General features: G+C 51.2%; 1 protein-coding gene across 2 annotated transcripts in view; it reads right to left on the bottom strand.

The window, feature by feature from the left end:
* Window positions 1–12732, bottom strand: part of ABAT (4-aminobutyrate aminotransferase) — a 79848-nt gene that overhangs the window by 13997 nt on the left and 53119 nt on the right. For both annotated transcript variants that reach the window (XM_014564222.2, XM_014564224.2), the window contains exons 6-9: window positions 9318–9367; window positions 2702–2782; window positions 2001–2093; window positions 1427–1489 (exon numbers count right to left, since the gene is read on the bottom strand). In XM_014564222.2, coding sequence (XP_014419708.2) covers window positions 1427–1489; window positions 2001–2093; window positions 2702–2782; window positions 9318–9367 — 287 coding nt within the window. The remainder of the gene's footprint in view (window positions 1–1426; window positions 1490–2000; window positions 2094–2701; window positions 2783–9317; window positions 9368–12732) is intronic.

The raw sequence follows: 12732 nt of genomic DNA, 5'->3' as shown, positions 1-12732 counted from the left end.
TCTGTTGGCCCCACTTTCCCAACAGCGTTTGCCCACTTTGTGTCTCTGTCACATTTTGGTAATTCTCAGAGTATTTCAAACTTTTTCATTATTCTTGCATTTGTTCTGATGATCCGTGATCTTTGAAGTTGCTACTACGAGTAGCTGAAGGCTCAGATGATGGTTAACATACTTTAGCAATAAAGTATCTTTAAATTAAGATAAGCACTTCTTTTCAGACATAAGGCTACTGTACACAATAGACTACACTGTAGTGTAAACGTGACTTTTATATGCACTAGGGAATCAAAAAGTTAATGGGATTCGCTTTACTGCAACATTTGCCTCACTGGGGTGGCCTGGAACGGAACCCGCAATAGCGCTGAGGTTTTTGCCCATATACTCACTTACATGGCTGAGGGCACAGGGCCCATACGATTTACATCCCACTGTTTATGGTGCACTTGTCTCCAGGCCAAGAGAAGCCCTTTGTGACTATTTGGCTGCAGGACTTCGTGGACGCACACAGTGGGTTTTTTTGTTTGTTTGTTTGTTTGTTTGAATGCAGTGGCCACTTCTGTCTAAATCACACTGGGATTTAGGCGAAGGAAAGGCCTGGTCTGGCTGCAGCTGGCTGGGGAGCCTGGAGTCCTGCCCACCTGGCCTTCCCTGAGGCTGTCCCCCAACTGCTGTCCCCCAGCACTGGCCTCCTTGAACTTCTGGGGTTCCACTTGGAGCCCCAACACTTAACCCATCTTTCCCCATTCCTGGATGTGCTGGTGGTCTCCAGTCTTTTCTGGTGACTGTTACTCCCAATGTCAGTGAGTGAACACCCAGGCAGGTACATTTGCACTGACATTTTGGATTATTCTAGAGAATACACTAAAGGCCATTTTAGATGGGTCTAATTCAGCCAGTTGTCCTGGGAAACTGATGCGTGCCAGCTGGACAAGCTCCACTCAGCCTTGAAACCAAGGGAATGAGCTAGGGGGTTGGAATGTTTGGGGACCCCTTGCCATGGACTGAATGTCCATGCCTCCCCCTCCCCAAGTTCCCATGTCGAAGCCCCAACCCCCAGTGTGATGGTGCCTGAACGTGGGGCCTTTGGGAGGCAATCAGGGTTGGACGAGGTCATGAGGTTGGGCCCAGTGATGGGATTGGTGCCCTCATAAGAATGGACACCAGAAAGCCGCTCCCTCTCCCGGATGTGTGGGGACACAGTGAGAAGGTGGCCGTCCCCAAGCCAGGGAGAGAGCTTGCCCTGGGAAACCAGACTGGCCCGGCCTCCAGAACTGCGAGAAAACACATAATGCGTGCCTGTCGTTTAGGTGCCCCCGTCTGTGTCCCTGGTGTTTGTCGTGGCAGCCCGGGCTGGCTAAGACACCTTCCTGTTCGAGAAGGACAGGGCCCCCTGCACCGAGGGAGCTGGAAAGGACGCTGAGCTCACCTGGTTAATCATGCACGTCTCCAGCTCCTCCTTGGAGAAACCTGACTGGCCCCTTTCCTTGCTCTGACAAAACAACAGAACAAACGCTCAGATGCAGCTGCAGAGGGGAGAGCTTCCACTTTCCACCCAAACTGACGTTTAGTCCTGACAACGAGGGGGAGCTTTCAGCGTTGATATTATATGTCGAGGTTACACGTATGTGCTGAAGCCCGAGCCTGTTCACTGTGCTTGTGGGTCAATAAATAGATGCAAGCACAGGGTGTATTATAGTCTATTGGCAACCACGAAGATCTGTGCGATACTACGTCTTATTCCAAGTAAGACAGTGTCATTACTTTGGGAAGGTTGTGCGCCATACCCCGCTGGGATGTTAGGAAAGCCTCGACCAGGCAGTGGCCCTTTCCGGATTTTGACCATGGTCACTGATGTCCAATATTCTGGCCAGCTGATACGAACAGTCGGACAGGGGCTGTGTGTGTGGCTGGGTGCTGGGAGTGAGAGAGAGCGTGTGTGTGTGTGTGTGTGTGTGTACGTGTGTGTGTGTGTACTCACGCATGCACGCCCCAGACCTCACCCGATACCACATGAAGATGGTCTTGAAGGCGTTTTCATTGGAGCAGGAGCCGCAGGCCATGGTGATGAGCTGGGACATTCCTTTGGGAGCCACCTGTCAGTAGGGAAACAGCTGTGGGCTCAGTTCCATCGTGACTCCCCACACCCCCAGCAGGAGCTGGGCCTCGGCAGGGGCCACACGCTGGGCCCTGGAGGCCTCAGGAGGGTGGGAGGGAACCAGGAATGTCCTGGAAGCAGCGGGACTGGGAGGGTGGGAGAGACGCCCAGAAGGACCCCAAGGCTGAGGCCAGAGAGGGAAAAAGGCGAAGAAAAGCCCAGATGCAACCTCGGCCCGGAGACACCCACATTTTACAGGTTCTGAACGACTCTAATCGTGTAGCAACTGAAACCCAAAGTGGAGGCAGACTGAAGACCACAGGCAGAGCCTCTGTGGTGGGACCAGGATTAACTTCCCAGGCTCTCTTTCTCCCGAGCACAGGGGATTCCAGCTTTTGCTCTAAAGGAAAATTTAAAAGACTCTTTATGGAAGAAACAGCACGAGGAGTCAGACTGAAGTAGAGACACTCCATCCTTAATTGTTCCAGATCTGAATCCTTTCCTGCCCCTGCTGGTCTGGCCTCCCAGAAATCAGAGCTGCCGGCCAGCAGGGAGGTGCGGCGGAGGTGGGTCCTCACAGTGATGCGCTGTCGCCCCGGGACTCACCGAGAGCAGGGACTCCCGGAGCTTCTCCACAAAGTTCTCTGGAGGAAGGATTCCGAGGGCAGGTCTGTTGATGAATGTGCTCTGCAAAAGAACCAAGAGACCAGCGGTGACTTCCTGGGCCTGAGCCAGCTTCCCGCCCACCAGCTTTTCAGAGAGGATGTATTCCACGCTGCGGGGAGTGACAGACTTCCCTGCACTTTTAGAAAAATCCACCAGGATTCCGCTGGGTTTAAAAAAGAAGTGTCACTCTCTTGGTTGGGATATTGTACTATCGTTATATAAGATGTTACCACTGGGGGGAACTGGGGGGAAAATACATGGGACCTCTTTGTACTACTCTTTGCAATTAATTTCCTGTGGATCTGTAATCTTAGAAGAAAGAAAAACCCATCACAATAGCTAAAAAACAGAAGATGGACAATAACAATTACTGGTAAGGGTACAGAGCAGCTAGAACGCTCATTTGCAGCTGCTGGGGATGTAACATGGGGCGGCCGCTTTGGAAAACAGGTGGGCAGTTTCCTACGATGTTAAGCAGACATGCCCCCTATGACCCAGCAATCCGCTCCAAGGTATTATTTATCTAAGAGAAATGCGAGCACATGTCACACAAAGACGTGAATGGACGTGAATATTCATAGTGGTTCTTATCTTCAGTCGCCAAAAAATGGAAACAACCCACATGTCCTCCCACTGGGGAAACGATCAAATAAACCGTGGTACGTGCACACCGTGGAATACTGCGCAGCAATGAAAAGGAACACTCTCCCAACACACGTAATAACATGGAAGAACAGGGAAGGATCTCAAAGGCATGAGGCTGAGTGGAAGAAGCCAGAATCAGAGGGTCATACCCTGCACGGCTCTGTTCCATGACACTCTGGAAAAAGCAAAACTGTAAGGACAGAAAGAAGCTCACGGCTGTCAGGGGTTGGGGTGGGACTGACTGCAGTGAGCTCACGGGGACATTTAGGGAGATGAACTGTTTGCATCTGGATTTGCTTTTGATTGTGGTTAAAAAACAAGTAGCATAAAATTGACCATCTTGGTCATTTATAAGCACATAGTTCAGCGGTGTTAAGAATATTCATATTGTGGTGCAACCATCATCACCATCCATCTCCAGAACTCTGTCATCTTGCAAAACCGGAGCTCTGCTATGGCTAAACACAGAGCCCCCATTCCCCTCCTCCCCTAGCCCCTGGCAACTACTGTTCTACTTCCTGTCTCAGATTTTGAGGACTCTAACCACCTCAAATAGGTGGAATCAAACAGTATCCGTCCTTTTGTGACTGGCTTCTTTCACTTAGCATAACATCCTTCAGATTCATCCACGTTACAGCATATGGCGGAATTTTCTTCCTTTTCGAGGCTGAATAATATTCTGCTCTATGGATATGCCCCATTTCCTTTCTCCATTCCTCTGTTGATGGAGACTTAGGTTGCTTCCACAGGCATTCTCTCTGCAAGGAAATCAACAGTGCAAGCCTGATGCTAAACAGATACTCGCTTCTGATACCCAGGAAACGAGGGAGCATTATTTACAACAAAACGGAGAACCACTGTAAATGCCAACATTGAGTTAAGTAAATGAAGGCACGTTAACTGAAGGTGATATTCTGTGGCTGGTAAAAAAAAGGCATTTAAAAAAGAGGTTATAATTTTATATTAGAGTTCGTTCTAAGGGTTGTACATTCTATAGGTTCTGACCAATGTGTAATGACATGTGTCCGCCATTATAGAAAAGACACAAATGGAAACGGAAATGGGGTAACAGAGCCGCTCTGTCCCTGGAGGTCCAGCCAGTGCCCCCCAGTGCCTCCTAGCAGGATCAGGAAGAGTCTGGGAGGGGTCTGCATGATGGGTAAGTAATGAGGTCACCAAGAAGTGGATCTGTGTTAAAAAAAACGGACTGTACTAAATACAATGGGGGCATCCTGGCTTGGATCCTGGGACAAAAAAAAAAAAAAAAAAAAAAGGCACTAATGGAAATTTTGGGGAAATCTGAATAAAATCTGTAGTATGTAACATACCAACATCAATTTCTCAGTTTTGACAAGGGTACCATGGAGAGGTGAGGGGTTAACATTGGGGAGAAATGGGTGAACAGTAGGTGGAAACTATCTTGACACCTTGCCTATAAATTTGAAATTAGTCTAAAATAGAAACATTTAGTTAAGGGGGCGTGGGGTGGATGAACTAAGCCTGGGATTTGGGCACTTCTCAGGCACCTCTCCTCTGACTCAATCCTGTAATAAGCTCGGTGCAAATCTAAACAGTGGCATCACCGCACAGGAGGAAACCCGAGGACAGGAAGGCCCAGAACGCATCCTCCTGGCGGCACTAGACATCGTGGCAGGTCCGTATCTGTTGCTTTTTCTGCTTTGTGACCAGCTGGCTGGGTCTAGAATAAGCACTGGGGGGGGAGTTAACCATTCTCATTGTAGAGCTGGAGAAACTGAGGACCAGAGAAGTCTATCAACCTGCCCCAAGTCACACAGACAGGACAGGGCAGAACCACGACTCAAATCCAGATTTGCTGAACTCAGATCCCATCCTCTGCCAGTCACTGCAGGCAGCCTCCACCCAAAAAATGTGAATGCTAGCTGGATACGAGTTTGCTTGGCACAGTCTGGAGACCCCGGGTGGTCTGTGGGGGCCACCGAGAGGCCCTTTGTTTTGGCTCTGAGCTGTTAGCGGGGCTTTGAAGAAATCAAGCACATCATGGCATCAGGGTGGAGTGGGGGAAGCAGGTGACAGAGCGGACGGCCGAGCTGGCAGCGTGACTGCCTGTCTGGGCCCAGGGAAGAGGTGGGGGTGGTGTTCTTGTTCGGCAAAGCGTGACAGTAAGAACAGAAGATATCTGGGACATGGGGTAGCAGAATCAATTGAGGACAGGTTGCTAGAATCCTCGCCTTCAGACTCCAGAGCTATAAAGCGCAGTGTGAAGACAATGAGCTTTGGTTTAAGTTGCTTTGCAACCTGGGGCAAGCCACTTAACCTCTCTGGTCTTTAGAGTCCTCATTTGCCAAAATGAGGACCCCTCCTGGGATAGCCAGTGAGAGAATATAGCACACAGATGAGGCAGAAGCTCAGTTTTGAAGGACGGAATTATGTAGGTGGACAGGCCTGGAATTCACAATGATGGCACATGTCTACCTGACCAGGCCAGCTGCCCCACAGCCAGCCACGGTGCCACGGATGTCAGATGGCACTCAACATTTATTGCAGGACCATGCGTGTGCAATGCCCAATAATCACTGTCTGACCTGTGGGCAATGTGATGAGGTGGCCCTGGTGACATAAGAAGTCCTAACTAGAGCCCAGATATTGGACCCAAGAGACATGGTTTAGTTTTTTGCAGCAACATGAATTATGTGGGAGTTTCAGGGTGACATGGTTGGGGTACCAAAGGGTCGATGAGCCCCTTCTCAGGACTTCCACAACTTGGCAGGGGCCTGGCCCAGGGCAGGTAAAATACCATGACCACCGGAGTGCGTCTCCCGCCAAGAGTTTGGAAAACCCAAGACATTGATCGATGGCCATCTGGTCAGATGCCCGAGATGTACCCTGCTGAGCTTCTGGCAGTCAGCTGTCTCTTCTCTAAGACTGTGCCAGTACCCTGCCCCACACCCAGCCCTCTGCAGAACAAGACTGTGATCCAGACCATGATCCAGACCACCATCCAGACAGTGCTCTAGACTGGTCTAGTCTGTGATCCAGACTGTGAGAGAGACTGCTCTGGACAGTAATCTACATGGTGATCTCGCTATCAAACACAGCACCAAGAACAGTGCCCAGCACATAGTAGGTATTCAGTCAATGAGTGAACAAACAAATGTCTAGAAATAAGGCTGAAGAAGCAGCAGCCAGATCACCAGGGCTTTGCACTTGAAGTGGAGGAGCTGGGAGGCATCCTGAAGGCAGTGGGTACCAGGAAAGGGCTCCAGGCACGGTGCAGTTTGGGGGGTGGTTTGGGGGAGGTGAGAATGGATGGGGAGGTGGGAGGAAGCGATGAAGAGGGGCTGGCTGGGGACATCCAAGTGGAGAGGTGGAAGGGGCAGAGCTAGGACTGGTCCCTGACTTGGTGAGAGGTGAGAGGTGGGAGAGGGAGGGGAGGATGAAAAGGATGAGGTGTGCGCCCAGGTTCCGGGCAGGGACAGGTGGGGGCAGGGCATCCCCCGAAATCAGAATCCCCTGGGCCCGGAAATCACGCGCTGTTGGGGCGACTGCCTCCGGAGACAGCTGACACCGCAAATGTGTCTGGCGTGTTTGTTGACACAGTTTTTCAGCACCAACTGCCGAGGCATCTGGGATCTGCACAACGTTTCGAAACAAAGCCGGGCTTTGAATGTAAACACACGCGTGGAGCCACAAATGGGCCTCGCCAGACGCCCTCCGGAGGACGCGGCTTCCACTAGAGCAGCCCCTGAACTTGTCAGCTAATCGGAGGCGAGAATGTCCCCAGGATCCTCCCAGGCAGGCACACTCACGTGTAAAGAAGACACATGTTCTTTCCTATTATCTTTGACTTCTCTGGAATCACATTCCTTGTCGTGTGTGGATATGTATGTCGCTCTGAGTAAAACGAAAGCCCCCAGTGACCCGTGGTGCCCGGGAGGATGTGGAGCGGCCAGAGCTCTCACTGCTGGAGGGAGTGGAAATACCACGGCCAGTTTGGAAAACTGTCTGAAGGGATCTGCTGAGGCTGACCGTGTGGTCACAGCCCAACCAGAGATGCCACTCCAGCCTTGCATCCAAGGGGATACATCAGTGTGTCACCTAAAGACACACACTTTTAGGTTCACAGCAGTGGCTTTTGTAGGAAGCGACCCAAATGCCCACGGCGGTAGGCAGGGTGTTAATTGCAGTGTGTTCTCACAACAGGATGCTTAAAGCCAAGAGGATGGATGGTCTGTGGCGATACCCACCGAGGACGAGTCTCTGGATGGGTTTTGAGTGAAACAGGCAAGATGTGATAAAGAACACACACTGTACCTTTCCACTTACTGTGCTGCTGCAAGTAAGGGGAGTGGTCTGCCTAATTTGGTCTGGGGGAGTAACTGGGCGGGGCGTGTTGTGGGGACCAGCTGAATCCAGTGGGGATGGAAAGCATCTTAGCTCTTTGGTGTGGAAAGCGCAGGCATCCCGCTGGCATATAGTATATACGTATGTACCATATACCACAGGTGGGCTGCAGGCACAATTATGGTTCCCAAGAAGATGCCCCAGCCTCATCCCATCCCCGGGACTGTGAATACATTACGCGGCAAAGCGGACTTTGCAGATGTGGTTAAGCTTCCTGTTCAGTGCAGAAAGGAGACTGTTCTGGATTTTCTGGGTGAGTCTAGTGCAACCGCATGAGCCCTCTGCTAAGGGCAGAGGCAGAGGAGGGAGACAGAGAGAGGGACCAGACCGTGGCTGGCATAACGCTGGAGGTGCCACATGAAATGCGACCAGGTGCCTGCGACCAGGACGAGCCCCAGAGCAGATCCTCGCCCAGAGCCTCCAGCTGAGAGCTGATCTCAGCTTCGAGAGCCCCAAGCAGAGCACTCAGCTGAGCCCGCCAGACTCCTGACCCACGTGATCCGTAAGACCATAAACAGGCGTTGTTTTAAACCCCTAAACTGGCAGAGGTCTGTGATGGCAGCACCAGGAAACTCACACAGGGTGGTATTAACATTTCATGGTGGGGAGAACAATTAGGAAAACAATGCCTAAAAAGGCTCCTACGGGAGTGATGATGGAAAAAAGAGTTGAGAAACATGGGTTACTTGGGAAAATTCACCGCACAGCACACTCAGTATGTATGCCTGTCTCTGCACGTGCGTTACAGCCGGTGTGATCAATCAGCAGCCCCTACGTCAGAGAATAATCCGGCTCCAAATGTTAACAGTGCCAGGGACAAGACACTGTGTCACCTGGTCCCTGACTGCCACCCCAGTCCTGCCTGGCTCCCTCTGGTCGCTCTGCTCCAACCTCGCTGTCCTCTTTTTTCCTGAAGCTCGCTGCACCTTGCCCTCCCACCCTCCTCTCCCTGCAGGGACCTCTCTTCCGTGGCTCCTCATCTGTTAACACTGTCTCCTCCTTCAGGTCTCAGCTCAGACATCACTCTTCCCTGACCCCTCACCCCTCCATCCCTGAAAAGTCCAGCTCCTCTGGGTTTTATTCCCAGCACCTCCACTGGCTGTGTGATCTTGGAAAAATATTTAACCTCTCTGTGCCTCAGTTTCCTCATCTGTAAAACAGGGATAAGAACAATAGCCCCCTCATAGACTTGTCAGTATTAGATCTAAGATGTGCCGGTTGCAGAGTTTATACATAGTATGTTCTTAATTATTGTTCATCACTATTACCATTATCATTGTTTTGTGTCTACATGGTGCTGCTTGCCTCACTCTGTAGCATTTAATATGGTTGTAATTCTCTACTTATGTGTGTGGTTAGTTGGCTGCCTCCATGGGAGCAGGGCTCACCCAAGTGCCTAGTGCACAGTATGTACTCAATAAATATTTATGGACTGAATGAATGCATGAATGAATGGATGGATGATAGACTACTTTCAAAGACTGCCTCAGTGATCCTCTGAATCGCCATGAACACTCTGAGGACTCACCACATTTTGAGGCTGTTGGACGAGTTTCATGAGAGCGGGATGGCTGTAACCTGGGGAGAGGAAGATACGGTTAGAGACCAGCACCGTATCTGGGGGTTCCACGCCTCTCCCCCCACTGCCCGCTCCCTCCCTCCCCTTCCAACCCTGCAACTCTCTTCACATAAAGGGGTCCTTTGCAGATCAAAAAACCCATTCCTAGGCCCACCCCAGACTCTCTGACTCAGAATCTCTCAGGGGAGGCCCCAAAAATCTTCCACAAATTCTCTGGGTGATTCTGATGTTCACATTGGAGATGTACTGGACCAGACAGATGGTGAATGAAGGTTAAAGCAAACTCGAGACCAGGGCTGGGAGGGGTTTACCAGGCTGGCATGACGAATTGCAGACGTGGTCCCTGCCTTCACCCGCAGCACCCACAGCTTGAGTCAGACCTCAACAAGCATTTGCTCAGGGGCTGGGGGGTGAAGGATGCCGCCTGTACTCCGTGACCAGCACGACTGATCCTGCCTGCACACATTTGCTCAGTCCAGCCCCAGACGGAGCCTGCTGCTCCACAGCGAGGCTTAGGATGCCCTTTTATTCTGCAACTGCTCTTCTACGAATTTATCCTACACGTATATAAAGACGTGTACACCTTTCTTCACTGTGACACTCCAACATCTCCAGGCTTGACAGCAACCTAACATCCATCAGCTGTTGCCAGGATTAGCGATAATGAACACAAAGTCCCTCAAGCAAAGTAGATGCTTGATAAACGAAAGATTTTATCGCAGAGGAGGGAGGCGTGAGACAGGCCCGCACAGCACAGGAGCCGGATGTCCTGGGTGCAGCACCTTCACTGCTGTTTATTGAGCTTCTACTATGTACAGGGGGCTTTCTGTTCCTTATTGACACTCTTAGCAATGACTCTCACAGGAAGACCAAGTTCATAGGGAGGCCCTGAGGTCAGGAGACCAGATATGAGACCCTCAAAGGCAGGGCCAAGTGTTCAGCCTGATAGATATTAGTTGAATGAGTGAACAGAACTCAAAACTGTCACATATGAGAAAAGACTAATCAGTGACTCTTGGAACAGGAAGTAGACTTTGGAGAAAAACTCCCAGCCATCAAGAATCACAATTTGTTTTTTCATCATGCATACCTTGTACCTATTTTCTTTAAACCGATTCACTTTGTAATTTAAAGAGATTGACTTTGAATGGACACTTCCTATCACTCTGGTGAGAGGCCTGCCCAAGGCGCTGAGCCTGGGGCCTGAGCGCCTCCATGTAAGAGATTAGCCAGTGTAGACGGGTATTAAAGACCGAGCATCACCCAGGGGAGACTCTCTCCATGGAATCGGAGAGAAGAGACTTGAAGAGCCTTGTGGCTTCACGCTGCCCGCGGCAGGGAGCGCGGATGGGGGCAGTGATGCGGGGGCCGGAGCAGAGAGTAGCTCACGTCCTTCCTCGGCCACCCACCCCTCCCCTCCCCACTCCAAGGTGCGCTGGGACCACGGCTGGGAAGCGCTTATTGCTCAAGGAAGGAACACGCTGTGGGGTTTTTCCAACCGATCTGTGGCCAGAGGTCTTTCTGACTCTTTATCATGCTGCCTGGCTGTTTATGACTTTTCTGCCTCAGTAGATAAGGCAGCTTCAGGGAAATCTTCTTAAGCCGGTGGATGCAGCTTTTCTTACTGGCTTCAGAAGGAGAGATGAAAGCAGAGCTGGCCCCTCTGATCAGGAAATCCTGTGCCGTGGGCCCCCCACAGGGCAGGGTGGGGGCAGCTGTCTGGAAGCTGCTATGATAGAAGTAAGCTTAGGAGGCACGGTCATTGGTTCAAATCCTCAGGCTCCATGGACAGCTGGGCAAACCCTGCAACCCCCTGAAACCTGGCTCCCCATCGGTAAACCAGAAGTGATATTAAAAGATACGATGTTATTGTTGCAGGGATTAAATGAGATGATATGGAAGGCATTTAGCAACATTCCAGGCATAGAGTAAATTCTCATTATTAGTTTAAAAAATCATCTCAAAAATACTGAAGATATGGGAGAAAAGGTGGCAGGGAAAGAACTTCTTAGAACTTCTGGCCTTTTAACAACTACCACCGGCCTGTTCGCCCTCACCCTCACATATAGCTGGCGGGCTGGGGATCTGGACTGAAGGAGCCCTGGGTGTGGTGCGGAGGGTGGAGGAGTTAGCCAGGAAGAGACTGGCCCACAGTCTCGGATAACTAGAGATCCAATCCCTTTCACTCCAACACAAAATGGAGACAGGGCTTTGTAAATCTCAGAATCCAAAACGCCTTCAGTGGGGAGGGTATAGCTCAGAGGTAGAGTGCATGCTTAGCATGCGTGAGGTTCTGGGTTCAATCCTCAGCATCTCCATTAAAAAAAATGCCTTCAAAGACTAAGGCATCTCTGAATGATGAACTTCCCCAAAACAATGAGCCAGCCACCTGCTGTCTAATCTCATCTTAATGGGAAATAAATAGGTTTGAGGGACTGGGCAGGGAAAGCAGAAGAGTCGTGGAGACCTAATGGGGGGGTGGTTGCGGGGAAAGGCCCTGGCGGGGGGGGGTCGGGGAGCTACTGATGGGGAGCGAAGGAGGAATGCTCTGGCACCATTCACGAAGGACAGGCTTCATCAGAAGCTCAGCCCACAGGCCAGTGAATGCACTGGGGAGTCCATCGACCAAAGAAACATCAACCATCCAAGCTGCCAATAGCAGCTACCCACCTGTCCGATCAGCATGCTCATCCCTTTGGCTGCCGTGCCCTCCTACGGCAGCTGAGCCTCGCTCTGGATGGCCAGGAGGTGAGACTGATGAGGCAGATGCTACTGGTGCCCCACGGGGTCGCCTTTCCTGGGCAAGCCAGCCCTCTCCCAGCTGCTGTGTAGGTGTGGAGGGCGCAGGGAAGGGGGGCTGACAACGGCCCCAGCTGCTTCTCTCTTTAGATAGTTGCCCCATGTCCTTCCCTCCAGCAGCCGATGGGCAATGACTGACTGACACAGGGATACCAAAAGGCCAGCCCCTTTGCCTCGGTCTGGGACTGACTCTGGGGTGCAATTCACCCTCCGGAGTACCTCTGTGGAACCAGGCTGTGGCTAGTCTCTGACTGAAACCTCATCCTTCTTAACACTTCCCTCCTGTCCTATTCTGTTTCCTTCCCTCTCCTTTCTCCCAAGAGCTCTCCCTCAATAAACCACTTGCACAGAAGCCCCGCCTCCAGGAAACCCAAGACTGTTGCACAGGGGTCACACGCTAGCGATGCTTCCGCACAGGCTGCTTCACCTCTCCACGCTTTGCCTGTCTAGCTACAAAATGAGCTATTTACTCACACCCATACTTACCTTGTAGGGTTCTGGGGAGGAGTAAATGAGAAAAGACATGGAAAATTCCTAGTAATGCACCCTCTACGAATTACTCGTT

The sequence above is a fragment of the Camelus ferus genome, chromosome 18 (genome assembly GCF_009834535.1).
Source record: "Camelus ferus isolate YT-003-E chromosome 18, BCGSAC_Cfer_1.0, whole genome shotgun sequence".
In the NCBI taxonomy this organism is placed as follows: Eukaryota; Metazoa; Chordata; class Mammalia; order Artiodactyla; family Camelidae; genus Camelus; species Camelus ferus.
This window is presented reverse-complemented; position numbering and strand designations above follow the sequence as displayed.